The sequence below is a fragment of the Psittacula echo genome, assembly GCF_963264785.1.
Source record: "Psittacula echo genome assembly, chromosome: 2".
Classification (NCBI taxonomy): Eukaryota; Metazoa; Chordata; class Aves; order Psittaciformes; family Psittacidae; genus Psittacula; species Psittacula echo.
In genome coordinates, this window is record NC_137737.1 from 134,426,207 (window position 1) to 134,450,039 (window position 23,833).

Consider the following 23,833-nt stretch of genomic DNA (forward strand, 5'->3'; position numbering starts at 1 on the left):
GACGGCCCCCGGACTGGGTGAGGGGATGCTCCATCCCTGGCCCGGGCTGGTTCCCCATGCCACCGTGCCCATGCTCCTCCAAAGGAGCGGGCTGCTGCCCCGGCACAGCCCCCCGGGGGGGGCCGGCCAGACCCAGCACCGCACCCACCAACCCCCTCCCGGCTTCCTCCTCCCTGCAAGACTCATCGTGGCGGCTCCGCCTCCCGCTTCCCGGGAGCCGGCAGGAGGCTGTTCTCTGCGAGGAAGGGAAGTCGCTGGTCCGCAGGGCTGAAGCAGGAGCGGGCTGCGGCGAGCTGGAGAGGAGGCGGACCCGGGAGGAGCGGAGGAGAGGCGGAGGAGAGGCGAGGGAGAAGGGCGAGAAGAGCGGCGCTCCGGGATCCCCTGCGCCCGGGGAACAGACGGCGCGGCCGCCCTGGGCTGCGGAGTGCGAGAATGAGCGGCGGCGATAGCGAAGGCCGGTCGGGAGCCATCAGTTACGCCCTTCCCTCCATCTCTTCCAATAAACTCCCTGACTTGCGTTTTATCAGCCGTGGCGCTTACGGTACCGTGTCCGCCGCCCGCCACGCCGACTGGAGGGTCCCGGTGGCCCTCAAATGCCTGCAGGGGCCGCTGCTGGACAGGTAACGGGAAGGGGGGTGGGGGGACACCGCGGGGATGAGGCACCACGACGTGGCGAGAGGCCCCGGGGGGGGGAACGACAGAGCTGACCCCGCCTTTTCCCTAAACCAAGAAGGGGGTCCCGCGCTCTTGCGTTTCCGGGACACTCCGTGAGCGGGTACTGTGAGACGAAGCTGGGTTTCTCAAGTTGATGGATCGGAGAGCGTGTGTCTCGGTGGGCAGCGCTCCTGTAAATCCAAGGGCAAAGGAGATCCCACGAAGAATGATTTCAGCTTGAGCCAAGGAAAGCACGGAGCAGCCCCGGAGCTTCCTCTCTTTCGGTTGTTGGAAATGGGTGGTTTGGGTCTCTGCCTGTGAGACGCTGAGCAGCTTGCTTATTTTGAAGGCTTTTCCTTCTGCACCGCGGTTCATGCTGAAGGTGGGATTTGCAGTTCAGCTTCTGCCTGGGTCTGTTGATTGGTAACCATTTTGCTGAAGTATCAGCAGGATATTAAAATACAGTGATTACTACAGATTTGTTTACAGATGGAGAGAGAACATAAGGCATATATCTGTGTCCACTAGAGATTGCTTCTAGCTCCTAGAAGAAGCTTCTTCAAGATCATACACAATTGATATTTTTCCTTGCTCCAGATCTCACAGTTCTTAGAGAAGCTAGTTTAAAATAACAGCCTTGTAGGCTCCAAGTGCAACTGATATTTTCCATTAGCTCTTCAGCTTGTAGCATTTGCGTTCCCAATTTTCCTGGGCCCAAGAGACAGTGTGTTTATTACAGGAGCTGTTACTCCATGTAATAAGGCAGCACGTAACAATTTTTCATCCATCAATACCTGTTTATTCCCTATAGTGCCTATTTTTTATCCTATCAATGCAAATTTGCCTCTTAGGCTGTCTGAAACCTACCCAACTTATAAACTTGCCTCTTGTATCTTATCTAATTGTTGTTAAACTTTACTGCCTCGGGTTTCTTTGATCTAGTAGGGGGCATTTAGGCAGAATAGCTTCACTCAGAGTAACAAGACTTCTAGTCTTGTGACCCAGTATGCCAGACTATAAGATAAATTGGTTTAAGCTATTTGACCTCTTATTCCCCAGGTGTGTACACACATGCTTTATCTCTGAAATCGTGCCAGAAATAAATGGAATCTCAGTTATGTATTTAACCAGGAATATTGTGTTCTCTGGCAAGTTTATTGTTGGTTATTTTGTTGTGTGTTTTTTCTTTAATTTAAATGTCTGCTTAAATCCCTGCTAATCAGAAATACAATGTTTATCCTCTGAACTCAGTTGGGAGAAACTAACAAATCTTATTTTAGCCTTGCAAGAATTTAGATTAGTGTGACATCTAACCTGTGGAATCATGATGAAAAGGGCAGCTGAGGTAATCAAAATAATTCAGCTTCCTACCATATATCATACAAAGCTTGGAAGTCCTATCAGAAGACTAAAAGCTGTAAGCAGTCTGTTATAGCTAAGTCTCTGCAGCAAGTTGGTTGTATAGTAGGCAACATAAAATGCCATCCTGTAAATGTTGTCAAGAAAAGGGAAGCATTCACAGTGTAGTTAATTCCCCAAACAGGAAGCCTGTGCCATGAATCCCAGAACTCCGTGTGTAACCAGCCAAAAAGCCATGCCAGTTGGGTAGTTATTGTGGGCCTGTGCTTACTTAGGAATTAGTCAATGTCCTTCTGGTAAGGAACAGACAAAGGTGAAGTGACTTACAGACACAGGAATAGACCTCAATATGTTGCAACTCCTTTCCTGGCTACAACTGAATCCCATGCAGATGTGCCTCACAGTCTAGGAAAACCCCTAGCTTTCTTACACCTAGTCTTTTCTAGAGAGAGGGAGGAAGGGTAGTTGTGTCTTTTGTCCCATACATTTCATGAAGGCTACCTTTTTACTTCTGTCATAACCTAGAGTTTCTTATTATAGAAGCCCTTCTCCATCACACAGATAAGGACCAGCAGTTGCCCTTAATTTCACATCCACCTAAATTTGAAGTTTTCCGGTCATAAAAGCAGGAGGCTTTACTTCTCCAGGCTTTTTTTCCCCATTTACTCTGACGTCCTTTCTTTTCTTTGTAAGGGCTAGATCTACATTGATGGGTCCAGACTGACATGAGCACTTCAGTGTATGCCCTGAGTTAGATTGACACAAGCCAGCTCTCACCTGCGAGCTGTACAGCTGCATTAACACGGCGCTGTGCTAAGCACATTGTAATGGCCATAGTCCTGGCCTGTACACAGCCATGCCCCAGCACAGCTGTATTGCTTCTGAATCAGTCTGGCTTACATCCCAAGGATCAATCTTAGATATGTTATAAAAATCCTGTATTTGGATATCCTCGTCACATACCTGTATCAGTCTCTACTGGTATAAAATCTGATTATTGTTTTTTATTAGGATTATCCTTCATGGTCCAAGTATCTTCACTGATCCACGAATCAACTGAATGATCAATTTATGTGAAAACAAAACATAGCTGGTCATTCCTTTTCCTTCAGAAACAGAAGATGCATTCCTTTATTTTAGGGCACATCAGTGTCCACTAAATTTAAATGGTTGGGGAATTGTGATATTAAAATCTCCACTCTGTAGAAGGTAAATATTGGCCCTCAGTGAAGACTCAGGTTTGAAGATGGGCAGTGAAATAGGACAAATGTAGCTGGTTATTACTGTTATGGTTGTACAAGATGGTGATAGTCAGAGTTCTGACTGTTATCCTTATTTACTGGAATCATGGATTAAATGTCTGATGGAAATAGTGATACAACAAAACTGGGGAAGCTATCTTGTATTTGCATTTGAAGATTCTAATTGTTCTTACAGTATCTTTTATCAAAACAGCACTGTGGGAATCAAATGGTGAAATGTGGTTGTACTACATGTAGGTACATACTTTTAAAGAGAATATAGGGAACCCAACATTTGCTTTAATTTTCCTAGTATTGCTATAATAATGCTGTTTGTTTGTTTGTTTTCTTTAAGTGATAGAAACCACCTTCTAAAAGAAGCAGAGATATTACACAAAGCCAGGTTTAGTTACATTCTGCCAATTTTGGGAATTTGCAACGAGCCTGAATTTCTGGGGATAGTAACAGAATACATGACAAACGGGTCATTAAACCAGCTTTTACATGGGGTAAGTGTACTTACAGTCTTTAAATACAGTTCTTGGTTGTGTCAAATAGACTGTGATGTCCATACTTACGGGAAGTAGTAAAGTGTATTATTAGTAATATTTCAAATTAAAGGAAAGTTGTTTCAACTGGTAGTTTTTGGTGCTCAGATAGACTTTCTGCATCCCAAGAAGATAACCAAACTCATCAGAGTTCAGTTTTATTACATTTTTTTCCTTTGATGTCATCACCTGTAACTGGCTTCATGTTTAATTATTATATACTATCACTTTAAAGTTTCTGTTGTTGTCTAATTAGAAGCTGAAATAATTCTGCTTCCTTCAGCCTGGGTTTCAGAATTATTGCCAATGTAAATGTCACACAGAGGAGGCTTTTTTCCTGAATTTGAATTTTCCTGAATTTGAATCCTTATTAAAAAAATAATAAATTTGAAGATTTTTACTTTAGTTAAAAGAAATCAAATATTGCTGATCTAGACAGAGATATTTCTACCAGAGCCTGCTCTCAGGAGTAGGTTCTCCTGTGCTGAACTCTCAGCTGCTCCCATTAGCTTGGTCTGAGCATCTGGTGTTGATACTGTAAAGCTACTGCAGTTTTGTCTGTACCTTTAAGCAATGCGAATCTCATGCTCAGCTGTTTTTCATAAGGGCATTAGTGGCAGTGTAACTTTTAAGATTTCATTTTACTGCCTTATTCTTGGTTTATTAATATTTATAAAGGTAGTATTTTGTGCTTGATTCCACTGCGGCTTTCCCCCCTTTGATTCTTGCCATCCTTTGTGTAGTACTCATAAGCTATGGCTTACAAGTTTCATACAGGAGCTCATTTGTAAATCTTATTTCCATATGAACAAATAATGTAGTAAATGTCTTACATCATATAGCAGTCATGAACTATTACGTGAATGTTAGGGAATAGAAACAACACTGCATCATTAACATTTATATATTTGTTTTAACAGCTAACCAGTCTTAATGCTCAGGAGTTCATGTAATATATGTTTTAAAAGATTACTGCTTGTCCAAGTCACTTTCTCCTTCTTACAAAAATCTTTGTGATGTCCTGTTAGATCGAACCAGAGGATTATATTCTGATTTTGTGGTTGTATCTTGGCAGAAAGATCTATATCCTGACATTCCCTGGTGCCTGAGATTCCGCATTCTTTATGAAATTGCTTTGGGAGTAAACTATTTACACAACATGAATCCTCCATTGCTGCACCATGACTTGAAAACCCAGAATATTTTGCTGGATGATGAGTTTCATGTCAAGGTAGATTTATTTAATTCTTATGTTCTTTAGCATCCAGACTGAGTTAAAGTGTTTTAATTATTTTAGAAGAGGAGGAGTGAGGATGTGGCCATACAGAGGGGATGTAATTATATAACAGACGCTTTCTTCTATCCTTGCAGAAAGAACTTTTGAGTTTTAAAAAAGAAAAACTCTGCTTTGCTCAGGTGTCGATATGCTCCATCTGAAAAGACCAGAAAACCAGAACTGGGGCTGTTTCTGCTGGAGCAGTAGCTGATACTCAACAGCAGTGACACTCTCGTTGGCAACCTCCCAGGTGTAGCTACGTCTGGCCCCTTCTGAGAAGAAAATAGAAAGTGTTCCTGTCTGAGATGCTCAGACAAGTTAGTTCGGGAGGACAGTAGGTTAAATTCAAATGTTAATGCCCCATTTGATATTTTTCATGTAATATGTACATATATGTTGGATGAAGTCTTGGGTGACATGGTTTAGTGCAAGGTGTCGCTGCCCATGGCAGGAGGGTTGGAACTAGATGATCTTAAGGTCCTTTCCAACCCTAATTAGTCTATGACTCTATGTTCTGTTAGAGTAGCATAAGAACATGTAAAACACAACTTTTAAGTGCTTGAAAACATTAAGTGTTCAAAAAACATGTAGACGAGGTCCTCAGTGATATGCTTTAGTAGTAGCCTTGGCAGTCCTGGGGTAATGGTTGGACTTGATCTTAAAGGTCTTTTCCAACCTAGCTGGTTGTATGATTCTGTGATAACTGTGAAATCTGAACATGTAGGAAGATGGCTTTTGTGAAACTTCTTAGAGCAAGCAAGCATACATAGAGAAGTAACATTCATTTATTTAAAATATCACTGCCATGATGTGAAAAAGAGACTAAAAGTACTTCTGACAAAATGGTTATGTGCTTCCATAACTGCAAGAATTTTTTGTTTGTTTTTTTTAAATCCTCTGTTTTTTAAAATTGATTGAATATGCTATTCAAGTAAACATGACATAAGAGATTTTTTGCACTTAATTTATACTTGAATGGCGAATGTGTCATCTGTTACCATGAGATGAATCTTTTTGTGAGTACTTTGATAAAGATTAAAGATCCAGTACTGATTTCTTTCTCCACTGCAAAAACATTTTTCTTGGCAGTAAGGTGCCTTACACAGCTTTGTCTCTGCTCACGCCCTCAGGAGGTCATACCTCCTCCCACTCAGTTGTGCTGGTATTGCCATCTCTTGAGCTTCCTGTTAAACCTGATTGGGGACCTGGTGCAAGTAATTTTTTTATCTACTCTTTTTTTAATCCCTAACAGCATTGGTATGGTCTGGTGCTCTGCTTAACCACATCTAAACACTTGCTTGACGGGGCAATTGAAGGGAAGAAGTTAACTCTTGAATACGTGCCCTACCTCCTGTAAGGAGTCTGGAAGACTGTCCTTAAGGTTTTTGAGTGTTTTGGGGAGATGAAGCAAGATTCTCCAAATTAGGGCAGGAAATACAAGGAATAGGCATGCAATGCATGCAAAATAAAATGCATATGTGTAACAGTAACACCATTCATAGAGTGCTGCTGACTGTCCCAGATCTGCTGAATGAGCAAGATAACACGACAGCGAGGAAGGTTTGATGAGAGTAAGTTGTAGGGAAAACAAGGTTATTTTTTACTGTGGATTTTGACTGCTTGCTCTCCAGAAAGCTTATTTCTGTTATCTTTGCTGCCACAGTGTTCACACAGGCATCTTTGTTGAAAATGTTTTTGCTCTTAGGCAAATGCTGGACAAGTGCAGAGCTCATAGCTGGCTGCTTATCTTTCTCCCTTGTATGCCAGACACTCTGCAGCTCATCCAGCCAGTGTATTCTGCTGGCTATTTGTCCCCTTACCCATAACCTAGTCTGATCTTGCACCCTGACTTGTGGATATCTGGGAATGTAAACTAATGTCAATTAATTCTATATGTAGATGTACTGTAAACTCTGTAGGAAGGGACAAGGCCCCAGACTGTACAATAAAGAAAATATTCAGCAACTTTTTGCAGCACAGAATATCAGAATGTCAAATCTATTAATTATTAATCTGTTAATATTTAATGTATTAATTCTATTAATCCAAGAATTTCATAGTTTTGGGGGTGAGGTGGAGTGCCCTAAAATTTTTCTCTGAGCACAACTGTCTTGGGCTATCTGCAAGCTGTTACATAGAGCTATTATGATTTATACTAAATTTCTAAATTTGCGCTTTTTCACAACCAGGGAGCTGGAAGTACTCAGTGGTTTTTTTTGTCTGCCTTTTTTTTTTTGACCAAATTAAGTGATTTTCTTCATATGGGACACACTTCCATAGCAAATTCCCTGACCATAGAGTATATGAGTCTTTCCTTAAAGAACCACAGAATAGGGCAGTGCTACAGGAATTGCATGCGTCATGACCTCAGAATGCTTTCTCAACTGGAGCTGGTGTTTCCTGTTGCTAGGATAACCTCATACTTTTTGTATGTCAATTTAGGGACTTTAAGTAAGTGACCCGTTCTTTTGGGCATATTTCAGGAATTTCTAATAGCTGTCAGCAGATAAATGCAATTTTTCTTCTCAGAACAACTGGTCTGTCCTTTCCAGATTGCAGATTTTGGCATGTCAAAATGGCGTGTCATATCCGTGTCACAATCACGAAGTGAAACCTCTTTACCAGAAGGAGGGACAATTATCTATATGCCACCTGAAGATTACAATCCCAGTCAGAAAACCCGTGCAAGCGTAAAACACGATATCTACAGGTAACTCATATAGTTCTCAAGTAAGCTTTGCAATTTGAATTCAAATTTGATTTCCTGAACCTAGATTTTAGCACATTTTCAGCAATTTTATTATTTTCAGTAGTAGTAGTATCATAGGTGTATAAGCAAATTAAATTGGGAAAAAAATAAGGTAGCTGGATTTGATGACTCATCGTTTCTTTAGGAAACACTGTGACAAGTGTAATGCTCCAGAAATCAAGCTAGAACTGCAGAAACAGGGAAGACTGGTTTCTGTAAATGAGGGTACACATACAGACAGTGTAGGGAAAGAAAAAAGCTGTTCACACCATTATCTTATTGCACATACCTTTGTAATTTGAGTGGATCAATTAACATAATTTGGAGAATGTACTCAAGGGAAAGAAGAAAACATATCTTTTTAAAGGGGTTAGGAAAAAAAAAATAGGGTAATGAGGTTGGAGGACGTAGTTAGAGAGATTTCCTTAAGCAATAGCTTATTTTATGAAAGTTCAGGTAGATTTGTGTTAGTCACTTCTGAGTAGTAGAAGTAACAGAATAGGAAGTAGTAGAGTAGGGGCAACCCTTATAACGAAACAGCAATTGCTCTTAGGATATTAGAATTATAACTGTATTTTGGTGAAAGATGAATCAGTCTCACAGGGTCTTACTGACTTCCAGGGAGACCACTACTTCTCTTAATTATTCCTTATGCTTACGGGGCACATAAAGTTCTTTGACTTTCCTGTCCAAAGAATAGAGATGGTAACATACCTGCTTTCCTCACCCTTTGCTAAGAAAAGCTGGACTAGGAAGACACTGAAAAGGAATAATGGCGTATTATGGGGGAAAAAAAGAGTGGCTGGAGGTTTAATGAGTGCAGATGAGCAAGGCAGATGTTTCTTTGAAATAAAAAAGTGTGCAGAGGAATAACAACCAAATGGGAGAAAATAAGAAAGAAAAGATCCATAGAAGGGCTTAGAAAACTGATAAATAGGGAAGGGAAGAGAAGAGATTGTTTGAAAAGAGAGAAGAGAAACTGAGACAATATCATGAGTGATGGCAGTTCAAGGCAGGAAGACGTGAAGGTAGAAAAACAGTGAAAGAAGTGACAGCCAGAAAGGTCACAGAGGAAGGTCTGTGCTCAGGATCAGAAAGAGATGCTATGAAGCAGAAATAGGAAAGGAAAACCTGAATAGTGTAAAGGAGATTCAGCAGGAAGTGGTATGCTGCAGTGTTGTACAATTGAGAAAATAGCCTGTAATTGTAGAGAGATACCAAACTGAGTGAAAGGCTGGGTGTCTGATTAACTGACCACAGAGGATACAGCTGAATGTTCTCGAGATACTGAAGCTAATTTGTGAGTAAAGATCTTAAAGAAACAAATCATTTAAACAACAGTCAAGCATCATTAGCATTTATAAAGGGAATGTTTTGCCATGCCAGAAAAATCAGCCTGCATTAATTTCTCAGGAATGCATCAAAAGCAGGCTTTCTAACAGGGAGGACTGCTTTTATTAAAATTTACTTGAATAAATTTTATCATTGACGAATGTTATGTTGTGAACGCAATAAGCAGGAAAGCTCAATTTATGTGATTGATTTTAAGCGTCAGTTACTTTGTTCTTTTTTCTTATTATTATTCCTAATTGGTAGCTGTTATATGATGTAATGCTGAGAGGCAGTTAAATGTAAACTGAATGCAAAATTTGGTACTTTTTAGTGATGCAGGAAAATACTGTCTTTGTGTACAGTTGGATGAGCAAACATTTATTTTGATAAGTGTAATTCTTCAGAAAAAAAAAATCTTTGCATAGTTTTTATTGCTTCAGTGGAAAAGGGATTTCCATTTTTTTGAAGAAAAATTTAAAAAACTTTTCAAAGCCATCCTCCCTGGTAGAACCCTGCTTCCCATGGGAATGTCACAGAGTGTTGATCCGGACTGTGGAGATGTCACAGTATTGCAGTTAAGACAGAGTAGCTGGGACTCTGGGGCTCACTGTAATTTGCATACTGAGATTTAAACTGTGTGTAGGTAATTCACAACGTATTAGTAGAGCAGAGCTATTACTAATAGGAAATTATATGCCGTGTATCTTTTCTGTTCTTAATATTATTAACCGGTTCTAGCTGAAGTCACTGTTTAAAATTCCTGATAGTTTTCGTATATTCAGATCATCACTGTAGTTAGCTATAGTCAGTCTCGTGTGTATTTGGGATCATTTTAGCAAAACATTTTTAGTAAAATGTAAAGCCAAGCACATAGTGTGTTGGTAATCTGAAATAACGTCTTCTATACATTTTATACTTTAAACAGCTATGCAATTATTATGTGGGAAGTGATGTCAAGGAAACAGCCATTTGAAGGTAAGGATATGTCTTGCTTTTATTTATTTTTCCAGCCTTATTTTACATAAGGCTTAACCTGAGAAATAGGTACCTGGGGACTTCATTTTAGGAGTTACTTTTTAATGACTCAACTTTTAAGCTTATTGAAAAGGACTTTGAGTTACTTTTAATATTAGACTCTTTTTTTAAATTACAATGTTTGATAAATTAAAAATATATTTCTTCATAAAAAGACAAATATAACCTTATTTTGATGAACTATAAATGCACTGTCTGCAAACTAAATTACTTTTCCTATAGTAAGCTATTTATATTACATATATTTCTAATGACTTCACGATGTCTATTTTGACAGAAGTTATAAACCCCTTGCAGATAATGTATAGTGTGTCACAAGGACAGCGACTAGACTTAAGTGAAGAAAGTTTATCAATGGACATTCCTCATCGAGTGATCATCATAAAATTGATAGAAAGTGGATGGGCGCAAAACCCAGATGAAAGACCATCGTTCTTAAGTGAGTTTGCTTTGCATCATGATTTTTAAATTGCCTGCTTTCTGTTGAACGTGGTACTTACAGAGCAAAGTTATAGTCAGAAAAGGGAAGTTGTCAAGATGTCAAGAGATGTATGTGCTCATTCTTGTTGCATATGCTACGGTACTTGTTTGCTTCCACCGTGTCAGTAAACAAAATTTATGAATGGAACTTCACATGTACCATTAAAACAAATTTTTAGCTGGAGTGTTTTGCATTTGCCATCTCTAATTTACTTGTAAAAAAGCAGCATGCTTTGTGTAACTACTTACACTTGGCTTTTTTTTGTTTATTGTTGAAGGGAACATCTTATTTTTTAAGAAGGGGGGAGAAGTGTAGAATGAGTACTGTGGAATTTATGAGCAAGCTGACAAACACACCAAAACTCATTGTACATCAGATAAGCTATAGTGACTTCATCTTGTGTTTGCATCTCAGTATAAATCTTTCTCGTTGAGACTTTATCTTTGTTCCACTCCCAGATCAAGCAGAAACTGCTTGAACCCACGCGCTTAACCATCCTTGCTTTGTCCCGCTTTTTTTCCATGACACTAAATATAGATACTTTCAGCCCTTCTTACAGTGGATTGCAGAATTTAGAGAAAAAGACGGAGGTGCAGGTTTGTAGAGATTAGAGTGCTGTAGTGTGAACTGGAAAAGTTTTGATTTTTGCAAACCTGTGTTTGTTGCACTTAACTGAGATACTTGGTGTATGTTGAGTCCGAATTTGTCCCCCCCTAGCAACTTCTCCTTAACGTGCTTATTTTTGTAGTGACTTTTGGTTCTTTGGCTGTTGTGGAAAGATAATTCCATCAAAATTGACAGAAACTGCTTACCTGTTTTCATCTGTGAAATTTCCTCTTGTGAGTGTTGCTGTGGTCACTAATGTCAGTGTAGTGAAGCTAACAGTAGTTCCTGGAGCTGCCTCACAGTGCTTGTATAAATTTGTGTGTGCTTTCAAAATTTCCTCCCTGCTCCTTTAGAAAACACAATCCTAATTCTGTAGGGAAAGCTGGATCACCTTGGAGAGGCAAAAACATAGAATAAGAGAGTTACTGAATGTATGAAAAGGTAGAACAGTACAAAGAGCTCTGGCTTAAACAATTCTATACTTTTAAGTTTCTCGGTGCTTAAATTAAAAGTGCAATAGAATCATAGAATAGTTAGGGTTGGAAAGGACCTTAAGATCATCTAGTTCCAACCCCCTGCCATGAGGAGGGACACCTCACACTAAAGCAATGACTCAGACCTGAAGTACATGGGGATTTTTAGGTTTTTCTGGTGCTTTTTGGTTTCGGGTTTTGTTTTGGTTTCCTGGGGAGTTTTGTAATTTTACAAATAGAGAGGTTCACAGTCTTAAATGTTTCATTGGTGAACAGAAGTTGGTTTACTTGAAAGCCTTTATAGGCATACTTCAAGTTGGAAAGTGTTAGAAAATTGCTGTTCGGATAGCTTAGAAAAAAATGTTCACAACTTCAGTTTTTCGCATCAGTTTGGGAGAGGACAAAAAGGGACACATCCAAACACATAGAGTATCTTCATGTTCAATTTACAGTCCAAGATTACATGACCTTTTTTTGAGGCAATCATTTTTTTATTAAGAATATTTTGAAATGTCAGTTTATGTTGGCTTGAGTCTGGTTTGTGTGATTTTAAATTGTGTATTTATTTTTCTTATTTTCCCAAGCAAGGAAATATAGCCATTTATAATATTTCCTAAAATCAAGAAGAGTAGAGATCACGGTATTTCTTTATGCTTCTTGTTTTCCTGTGCCAGTTAAACAAAACAAAATAGCAATCGAAGTCTGCAGTCACAATGAAGGGATAATTATCCGGGATATGTTCTACATTATGAGCTAATTTCGGTTCTTCTATTAGTGCCGTGTGTGTAAGATGGTCTTTGAAGAAAAAATACTTTGCTTTTTCCTCTACTTTACTATTACAAAAAGAAAGTAGAAGTTGCAGAATTGTTGCAAAATTAAGGGAAGTAAAGCTCGCTGATTGGGAAATTTTGCAATCACCATATCACAGGGGGGTGGGGAGGGAGGGGGCAGGGGGAGAACAAAACAACCAAGCCCAATTTTTGTTAAATAAGCTTTAAATAGAAAATCTTGGTTCTGTTAACCTTGGTTCTGTTAAGGAGAACCTGTCTGTTCCCCTTACAAATAAGGGATAAAGACTACTTATCACCATGTTTCTGCATGTACTTGGAATGTATACCTACATTATTGATTATAATCAACAAAGATCAACAGTCTAATATTTCATTGTGAAAAATGGAGTGACAAACCTTTAAAACTCTGTTGTAGCTGATGCAAGAACAATAAGAATCCCAGTATTGAATGCATGTCTTGAAGATGCTAGTGGAAAAAAATATGGAAGAACAGTGGTAAAATTATAGTAAAAACTAGAAATATGTTAATAAGGATGTAGTGTGATGGATTTCTAGTATGGTGAATGGACTTTGCTGAATCAGTGGAGTTCATAGAAATGCAGTGGAATTGTGGCATGCCATCATCCTTTCCAGAGGTTTTGTTGTATTTCAGCACAGTTTCAAAGAAACATTTTTACAATACATTCACCTGAAAATTTGAAATATTTAGTTTTGTAAACCTTTAAGCATTGGAAAGAAAGGATGTATATAGCACAGGTTGACAGTTGATCGTTGCACTGTCACATCCCTCCCTATCTGAGCAGATTATTTTAGCTTCTCTTGATTTGCTGCCTGTGCTGGGAATGAGGACAATATCATTTGGATTTACTGGATGTGATAGGTCAGTGACTTGACTATCTCATCTCCTCTGGCCCTGCCTCATGGCATCTATTCTAGATATTGCTGTGATGGGAGGTTTTTGTTATCTTTCTCATATGAATCTTTAGCACATCTGCTGGAATAAGAGGACAGCTGTTTGGTCCCATTTAGCTAATCAATCAGGCTTGTTGGATCTATCTGGAAACATACCAAACTCACCCATCTATCCATTCCAGGAATGTGAGACTGGCAGTCTGTCACAGTCCTGGGTCTCTTTCGATACAGGGTGCTGAGGTGGCCAAATCAGGACAGGGTTTCTTCTGGTGATGTGAAAATGTGGCAACAAGTAAAAGGAAGAAACTTCTGTTTAGCAGCATAAGTGGTTTGATATGTATCAATAGACAAATTACTTTTGTAAATATAAAAAAGTAGCTTTATCAAATTAAAAACTTAATTTCCACTTTGAACCATTCATTAAAGTATTCTTTCTTTGTTTAGAATGTTTAATAGACCTTGAGCCAGTGCTTCGAACATTTGATGAAATAGCTATGCTGGAAGCAGTAATTCTATTAAAGAGATCAAAAGTAAGTGACTGTTGGTACAGTTATGATTTGGTCAAATAAGTCAGTAACTTCTGCTTGGTAAAAGAAATGTAACCTCCTTTGTCATTTATCTAGTCTTGTATCTGGCTGAAGCATATGTTTGTACAGAGCTGTCATCTTGACTTTCAGCAGAAATTTAATACAGGTAAATATGTCTTTTCCAGTCACTATATGAATCACGATGTGTTTACAAGAGTGGAAAGCAAGCAGATGCGCAGCAGATATCACTAAATATACCTCTGAATCCCCACGAGGTAAATATTTTACATATTGCATTTGGTATGTCGGCATCATTAAAGATCCTGAGAGCTTAAAACGGGGGTCGACTTAGCAAGAGGGAATTGTTCTGCAGTTTACTTTCCCATGCAGTTAGGAAAGGCATAAAATGCATTAGTAGAGCCGGGGTGTAACAAATGCATAGCCATATAGGTAAAGATAGTAAAGGGTGGGTAAGCAGAAATAAGAAGGGCATGTTTGGTATGTGCTCTGAATGTGGGAAAGCCATCCCCTTGAGGAGAAACACAGTACACAAAGAATGCAACTTGTAAGAGATTGTCTTCTGCTCCCTTACACCCCTACACAGCTTGCTTGTATAGGCTCATACAGATTTGCTTTTATATTTTGATTCTTAATGCTGCTGCTTTTGGTTCTTACTGACAGTTAAACTTGCATACAAAATTGCTGTCAGCTTTGGAAATACACAAATATTAGGATTACGTAATTTCGTCTGGTTTACTGAATTTTATTTGTGCTGTCTGTTGAGCACTTAGCACAGAAAATGCAGTGGTGGGAAAGTACTCTGTTAAAAATTGCAACTTTGTATTTATTTAATGTGCCTTTTCAATATACGACTGGAATCATTTCAGGAAAGATATTCTGGCTCCATTCAATGTGATGCGCTTCCCCTTCGAAGCATCTCTCCAGATATATCAAGACTCAAGTCTGTTCCCATGTGTAATATCCTCTCATCAGGTAGAGATACTCGTGACTCTGTGTAAATTAAGTTGCCATTGCAGCTTTAGACTCCCACTGTGACGTTACGTTTGCACAGTAGAAATTGGATCTCCGTTTATGTCAGAAAAGATGTGGTTTGTAAACTTAGTGCTCTGGGTAAAAAATTAGAATATCTGAGCTCTGATTTTCTGGTTTTGTCACTTGAGAAATCCCCCCAGCTTCCAGCTTCAGTTTTCGTCTTCAGCGGTTTGAGTGCAAAGATAGCATTTGCTTGTCCCTTCAGACTCTTGGCAGTTTAGTTAATAATTTGTGAGCTACTTATAAAGATAAAAAGGAGCAAACATTTTGAGGCCCTCTTAAAGCCAAGTAAATTGAAAGTTTCTAATGCAGCCCAACCTATCAATCAATCATTTTTAATTCAGTAAACAAAACAGCTTTAATAAATAGATTGCCTTGCAAAAATATCTGCACAGACCTTTTGTAGCTGTTACCTTTTCTGATTAAAATTTGGAAAATTTCCCAGACAGAATTCAATGTTGAGGTTCTGCTGACATCAGAAGCCAGAAAAAAGTGATGGGACCCAGATGGAATCGCAGTACATTGTGAAACTAAAACTGCATTTAAGTTTCTTCATGCAAAAGAATGCAAACATATATTTTAAAAGAATGGAATATCCTTTGGCTTCACAGGGACCAAGTGATGTGAAAGCAAACAAGACAATTGAGTTTATTGCTATAAAGTGGGGCATCAAAAAGTGTGCTGAGGTGCTGCAAAACTGGAGATATTCTGGTAGAGGTAGGAGGGCACTGGCAGTTTCTTTTCCAGTTCCTTTTTGAACACATCCACAATTCTGGGCTTGTTATCAGCATTCTAGAAAGATATAAATACAGCAGGAATTCCAGGGAAAATAAATCACGGGAGGCTTAAGGAATTTCAGTTAATGGAAAAATGGCAGAAACAAGTGTAGTGTAGTTTTGCTGTACCTCAACTCAAGCATTTTTCTATGCACTTAGTATAAAATCTTAAAGGTTAAGAAAAACTTGAGGTTACCAAGCTTAATAGGAATGTTGTGATGAATTTTAGAAAACTAAATATTAGCTTAAATATGAGCCTGGACTATAAGTGTAATCAGGTAAGGTAATTATAAGCATCAGCCCTTCTTGCTCGTGGTTCCTGTTAAAAATTGTCATACCTACCTGTGGAGGTTATTGGAGGCTATTAGTGAGACTGCGGTGGTACAATTGATCTGACTGATCAGTTGGTGGTCCTTTTATAGAGTCACTGCTTAGGCTTTGTTGTGTATATGTATGGATACTGTAAAGCTTATGAAAATAGTGTCTACAAAACCCTACAACAGCAGAAGTGCTTACAGCAGAAGTAAACTTCAAAAATACAAGGAATATCAGTCTTGCTTTCCATTGTAAAACTACCTGATGCAGATATTGGCATCGGGTCTTTTAAAATAACACAAAACCTCCCAACCCATGGTCAAGCCCTGGTAAAAGATGAGGGACATAAATATACTCAGAACCTGAGTGTAAGGAATTTTGAAGTGAATTTGGGTTGTTTATGACTTGGTTTATGGAATTATTCTAAGTATTATTCTAAGTAGTCTCCAATGGCTGTATTTTATTTGAACATAGAAGTAATACACCTGGCTCTTTGGTTGTTTCTTATTTCCTTTTTTTAGATGGAAGTTCTGGGGGTCTACACTCTCTCAGTAGTCAGAGCACGGATGAAAATATCTCTGTAACTCAGAGTGCCAAACTTCTTGTGCATCCATACAGTTGTTCTCCTTCATCTGACAAGAGTATTTCAGATGCCACAAATCCTGCATCATGTATGCTGCAGTCATCACCAGTTCCTTCAGGTACAGCAAACACTGATTTAATTCCAAAACCCACAGTAACTGTCCTAGTATCCGATATATGTATGGAATGGAAACTAACTATTGTTCGTCTGTAAAATGAAAACAAAGCATTCTACAAATTAACAATGCAAGTAATTCTGTCCTTGTAGCCTTACCTTACAAAGTAAAACCAATGTAAAATGTGACCAAGTACATGTACCTGTAGCTACTACCTTTTTTCACTCCTTTTAAGCAAACTTAATTCATGTTGCCATCAGTCTTCCTTATCCCATTCCATTTCCTTTTATTATTTCTCCTCTCTCTTACTACTGTAGCAATGCTGCAATCCAGCAGAATAGGAAAAAAAGTTAGTTTGCGCTTAAGTCATCTTGTTTCCTGTCACTTCTCATTTTTTAATCTTGTCAATCTTCCTCTTAGTAATGATGGGGCAAAGAGAAACAGCAACTGTGTCAGTATCATTCCTTTAATGATTTTCTGTTAGCTGACAGCCCACTGCATTATATTCCTGTGCATCAAATAACTGTTAAAAGTGTGCTTCCAAAAAAAATAACAAAAAGAAACTTTAGTGCATGATGAATTATTCAGAGATTTTTTTTAATGGGCCACACAATAGCATGCAACTTTATAAAGATCTGCCACATCATCTCTCTTCTAGAAACAACAGAACCTGATACTTTTTCACTATGTGAATCCTCAGCTTGAGGAAAATACACAGGAACTAAAAGGATGGTTTTGGTAAACTTCAATAAAAATCCCACTGCAAAGTGAAGTTGCCACCTTTCTCTTTTTAGTATCAGGTTGGGTTGAACATTGGAACAGGTTCCCACAGAGTCTGTAGAAGTCCTATCACTTGGGACTGGACAAAATTCAGCTGGACAAGGCACTGAGTAACCTGAGTTATCCTTGAAGTTATCTCCACTTTGAGCAGGCCATTAGACCAGAAGACCTCCTTGAGGGTTCCTTCTGACCTGAGTTATTCTGTGATTCAGATAAAATAAATACTTCAACCACCAAATTTGAAAAAATGGAACATTTTAAATGTGGATTATAATAGTGAAACGTTAAAAGCGTGTTTAATAGTCTAGTGTATTTCTGACCAAAAGCCCAAGTGTTAAACAGTTCTTTCTCAGCTTGGTCTTTGTTCTATGGCACTATTTATTGACAGACAGTTACAATACTTCTTTTTTAATCCTCTCCAATCTCAGCTTTTGTTTTGGAAACCATACAACAGAATGTAGCTCATCAATGGATCCAAAGCAAAAGAGAAGAAATTATTGATCAGATGACTGAAGCATGTTTGAATCAGTCACTGGATGCTCTTCTAGCAAGATTTTTACTCATGAAAGAAGACTATGAACTTATAAGCACCAAACCTACAAGGACATCAAAAGTACGACAACTGCTTGATACCTCAGATAGCCAAGGAGAGGAATTTGCCAGAATTATAATACAAAAGTTGAAAGATAACAAACAGCTAGGACTTCAACCTTATCCAGACGTTGTTCCCAATTCTCTTAAGACTGCATCTTTAAATTTATTTTCTATATGAAACCATGTGAATATTTCTTACAACATGATTCTTGTTTCTATATAGTAGTTTTATATATGTACTGCTTCGTCTTTACTATGCCTTTGTAGAGTCTCAGAAATGACACTGGGTTCAGCTAGACTGCATTTGGTGGGTAACCAATTCATTAGTTGGAGTGCAGCCATAATGCCAAACACTAGACACTTGTTGACTCAGTTCATAAAAGTATTTTGTTTATACATGAGACAGAAAAAAACCTATTAAATGTTCCCTGGTTTACATATTTTCTGTTTATAGATATCCTTTCCTTTCACCTCACAGGATTGAGATAACCCAACTCAACCTGGAGTATTTGGTTTTTCTCCCTGCACCTTGTCTTTCCAATAGAGGAGGAAAAAAACCTAGGAGCTGTATTTCAGGGCTTGTATGCTGTGTGTAGAGTAAATTTTCTTTCAGCTGTATCCATTAGTCCTTCTGAGATACCAGAGGTGAGGGGAAGGTGGGAAGAAGATTACATTGCATTTTTATAGGGTGGTTTTTTTTTTTTCATTGGTTTGGTTTGGTTTTCCAATTTTGTTGCCAGGGCAAGTGCTTCACACCACTGCGTAAGAAGAATGTCAGTCCAAAGGGGAGCCCAAGGGCATTGTGCTGATCATCTTTGTTCTGCTATGAACTGATATATTAGCAAGAATGCAGCTGTAACCTTTTACATTATTTGGTTATAACCACTTCAACTCTCCGTGAAGTCATAGTAGGATGAGATCCACATCTTATACAAAAGCACCCTTAGTTCATGCCTCTTTTGCATTTTCTTAGTTAATGCCTCCCTTATCTTCTCATCTCATGTTGCTGGATCAAACTTCTAATTCAATTTTATTTTTAGTATTTACATGATGAGCAGTAGTTTGGATATGTACAAAGATCAAGCATGCACTGCCCTGCCAGGCTGAAAGTGATGTGAATGGGTCTAACCTGGCTAACCTCTGGACAACATCTCTGCCACCCATTTTTGTCTGAAAGATGGTGTTAACATGTTAATGCAGAAATGGGGCCACTTGAGAGGAAAAGGTACGTGCTATTTATTTCAGGTCATTTCAGAAAGCTTTAGTGACTTTTACCCAGGTGGCTTCAAAACTAGTGTAAAAAAAAAGAAAAGGGTTTTAATTTGTCAGAACACAGCATAGGCAAAATATTTCTAGCCAAAGCCTACTCCTCCAAGGAAACCCTGAAGCCACTCAATAGAAGAACTCAGTCCAATCTCCCTCTTCTTTCCTTGGACCCTGAATCTCCCTCCACAAAGGAGTAGAATCCATAAACCTGCTTTCTCCAACATGTTAGACACACACATTTCTTCAGGAGTGAAATGGAGGAGGGGACAGCCACACTCAGGACTTGAGGGGCACAGAAGAAGGGGTAAGGAGGAAGCTTTGGGATAGCCATGGGGCGAGGGAGGTGGAGGCTGTGTGCCTGATCCACACAGGGTGTGGGAAGGGTGTGTGAATCTGACAAACATATGAGCCAACACGTCAAAGTCTGATGCTTCTTCTGTTGTTTAACTCCAGTATATGAAAGAGGAACGGAGTTTCTGTGTAACTGGAACACTCAGCACTGATTTTGACTGTGGCAGCAAGTCCAGGGTCAGCGAGGACAGTCAGTCACAGTCATGCAGTTCATGCTCAACTCTGACAGGAAACCCAAGTCTGGCATGTCTGCTGAAGTCATGCCAGTTCTGTGGATGTTGCAGGTGGGACCCTGGTCTGTGAGAGAAAGGGTTGCAAGCACTTGGGAAGGCTAATCTTTGAAAAGCTGGTTGGTTTCCCACACACACCTTCCAACACAAACAGTATTTTGTGCACTTGGGATTAATTGTAAGTGCATCTGTTATAGATGAGGACTGCAGGACCCTGTGCTGGCTGAGCTGTTAGATGCAGCCAGCAGTGGTAAAGAACAGGAGGGAGTGGAGGACTTGGCAGACATGCAGCTGAACTGTTTGCTGCATATGGAAAATGGTATGAATGAAGAGGGCTCTGGAAATAATTGAGATACTCTTGTTTCCAGTGCAGAGTATGAAAAACCTTCCTGAGCAGTTATGAAAGTATAAGCAATAAACCAGAAAATGTCATGCACTTATTCAAGCAAGCATACCTCACTTTGCTGTTCCATAAGCAAATGCCTGTTTGTGTAGCTGTAACACAGAAGAATTGCTATGAGCAGTAAGCTGGCACAGGAGAATCATCACTGCACAAGTGCAAGACTGTAAAAATGAATGAGAAACGTTATAAAGGAAGTCATAGTCACTTCTTTACAGTATCCATCCTACATACATAAAATGCAAGATAAGTGTAATCAAGAAAGTTTTCATGCAGTCTGCATGCTTTGTGATTGCTCAGTGCTGACTTATGTGCTTTTACTGTAAATCTGTGGGAAATGTCAAGCAGGATGTAACCACCACGGTCAGACCAAAGTAGTATTAATGAAGAAAACATTTTGTTTCACCTTCCAGCATGCAGCCTTTACAGAATTAAAACAAAAGGCTGAGGCTGGCTCTGTAGAAGGATATATGAAAAATATAAAGGTGCACTAAATCTCTAAGAGGGGACAAATGCCTGAGGACGGAGTCAGCACAGCATAGCACACCATCAAAAAACCAGTTTCATGACCCAGATTGGAAACAGCACAAATTCAAGTTTGAATTTCAGAGTGATGGTAGTTATACTTCCTTGAAAGTATGCATTCTAGTTTTTAGAATATAGTTTCTTAACACCTCCCTGACCCAAGAAAAAGACTAAAATGACAGAGGTCCTGATTAGGGAACATTGTTCTCAGCCTCTTTGTTCTTCCAGCAGAGACCAGCATCTCTGCAAAACAATTCTGTTGCCAAAATGTTCTAAATATATTATAAAGTACGTAACCACAGACTTGCAGGCAGCTGGAATTGTGCAATCTTTTCAGGCAGGCTTAAAGAGCTCTCAGGAATAAATAACCATCTTTCACAGATAAAACTAAAGCAACTTGGAAGTTATTTATTCAAAATACTTGTCATACCTGTCTTCGAATAGTGTTTTTTAAAAGGGTAGCCATTTCTGTGTAAACATTAACTGTAGACCTGTCTCATTCTATGAAGGAAAGCGTGTTTTTACAAGATGTTACTTTAAAAGGAAGAAATAGGAGGAGCACTGACTTTCAGTAGAAAGACTTGGGCTGTTTCTATTATTCATTTGGGTCACTGAGGGTTACAGTATGGAACGCGCGATATGATGCAACTTTCCTGCTTGTTTTCAAGTTGGATTACTGAGGCTGACTGGAAGGATATTTGTGCTTGAATTCAATTATTTCACTTTTCCTGCGTGGATTAGTAGCCTATACTGATGAAGTCCTGTTATCTGGTGCCTCTACTCAGTCCCGTGACTTAAGACTTGACTTGCTGGATCAGCTCCTTCTAGATGCTCTTTGACACGTAAGTACAAATTTTTGCCTTACTATTTAGCCTTGTCATTCAGGGAAAATAAAAATCCCAGGTTAGTGCTCTTGAATTCATTAACTTTTTGCTCTGCCGAGAAAGCTTTATTTTCTGAATGTTTACTTGTTTTGGAAATACTGTGCTGTATACCATACTGGCTTTCCAAAAGTACTTCATAGTAAGGGCAACACATTGTTTCAGAAGACAAAGCTGATTACGCTGGGTATGTAATTTCTTTATTTGCTTATTTTTTATCATAAATATTATTTTAAAGTTTATTTATTTAAAATAGGATCTTAACACCAGATCAGCCTGTTTTGTATAATAGTATGTCATAAATTAGAAAAGCTACAGATACATAATTCTCCAGTTCAGAAAAATAACTGAGTTGATAAGTATTTAACAATAAGTAGATTAAATTTAAAAGAAAATGTATATTTAAAAAAAAAATAAACAAAAATATTGGGTTGTTTGAAATTAAATAATACCTATGATTTTCAGTTAACTACCACTCTTTACTAGTCTCCCCAAGTGAAAATCTTTCTGTTTTGTCCAGTTGCACCATGAGAATAGACGTCTTCTTTGTGTACAGTGGTAGTAAGAAGTCTCATTGTGACTTTTTAAATTAACAAGGAATTAGACTGCATTTGTTTCACATTAACATCTAGGAAAATGCTCTAGGTTTCAGTGATGCATGGATGAAAGATATTTTTTTCAAAAAAATTCCTTTTGCCTTATTTCTATCACAACTTTCTAAGGAAAAGAGAGCAGCGGATATTTAAGCTGATGCTTCTGCCTGATAATGACCTCAGTTGAGGCTGTTTGGAGAAACCGTGTTCCAGGAGAGTCTGGGATCTTCTTTCTTGAAAGCTCTCATTGATTTTAGTATTCATGCTACTGCAATAAAAACAGCAACTAAAGGCAAGGCTAAACTGAAAGAGGAGGCTATTCATGTTAGTGTTAACCCACCCACCCACCCACTCTGGTGAAACAAATGTGTGCTTATTTAGAGCAGCAGCTAGATAGTCACTATTAAATTACAGTAACCTTCCTGCTAAAGGAAGCAAGCATATCACCTACCCTCTGGTAAGCTGCTACCTTCTCTTTAAAATAATTCTCTTATATTTGGACTGCAGTAGCTTTTCTCTCAAATATCCTCTGTTTCTCCTAGGGGAAATCCATCCTCTTAGCGCAGTAATGAAATTGGAGCATGTGAAGCATTAATTCACTGAAAATTATTATAAACATAAAATTGAAAAACCAAAAGGAAATATGCTTGTTTCCTATTGAGTGGGATATGTTTTCTTCAGAGGAGATCAAAGTGTATTTTTTGTTGGTTTTATTATTGCTATTGCTAACAGTGTTTTATTTTATGCTGTTCCTTCATAATGTATAATTTGATTTGTTTGCTTTATCTCCCTTCACACTGGAAAATGTTCAGCAGTATAATCTGCGGCTTTAAGACCTGTTGATGCCCAAGACTACACATCATCTACACATTTTTGATTAATATAAATGTCCATGGTTGGAGGAGTTTTCATTTTAAGTTAATTTGTTACATGTGGGAGAGAATTACCCAGAGTGTACATGGAGAAAATAAGAGATTGCTCATGACTTTAAAAATAGCTTTCTACACATATATTGCTTTCTAATATAAATATAATTAAAATGTGCTAGATTTTGTTTTTAAATGTCATCCTTATTGTCATTAATTTTCTAACTGAAACATGAAAATATTGGGGCTTTACAGAATCACATACTGGTTTGGGTTGGAAAGGACCTTAAGATCATCAAGTTCCTACCCCCCTGCCATGGGCAGGGACACCTCTCACTAAACCATGTCACCCAAGGCTCTGTCCAACCTGGCCTTGAACACCGCCAGGGATGGAGCTTTCAAAACTTCATCTTTTCTTGGGGTCAGGGCTTGGTCTTTCTGCTGCATCAAGCAAACCCAAGGTTTTCTCAGCATCTGATCTCCCTGCACATCCCCTTTGCCTACCTGCAATCATGGCCTCC

The 23,833-nt window shown here is 38.7% G+C and overlaps 1 protein-coding gene across 1 annotated transcript; it reads left to right on the forward strand.

The window, feature by feature from the left end:
* Positions 1-359: 359 nt before the first annotated feature.
* On the forward strand, positions 360-18,361 carry RIPK2 (receptor interacting serine/threonine kinase 2; the record flags this gene model as incomplete). Its single annotated transcript, XM_080610943.1, is given in 12 exon segments — positions 360-620; positions 3,610-3,763; positions 4,878-5,033; positions 7,631-7,788; positions 10,085-10,134; positions 10,472-10,633; positions 13,902-13,987; positions 14,170-14,259; positions 14,872-14,977; positions 16,650-16,829; positions 18,035-18,342; positions 18,344-18,361. Coding segments are annotated over 12 exon segments (1,656 nt in total). The 5' UTR covers positions 360-432.
* Positions 18,362-23,833: the final 5,472 nt, after the last annotated feature.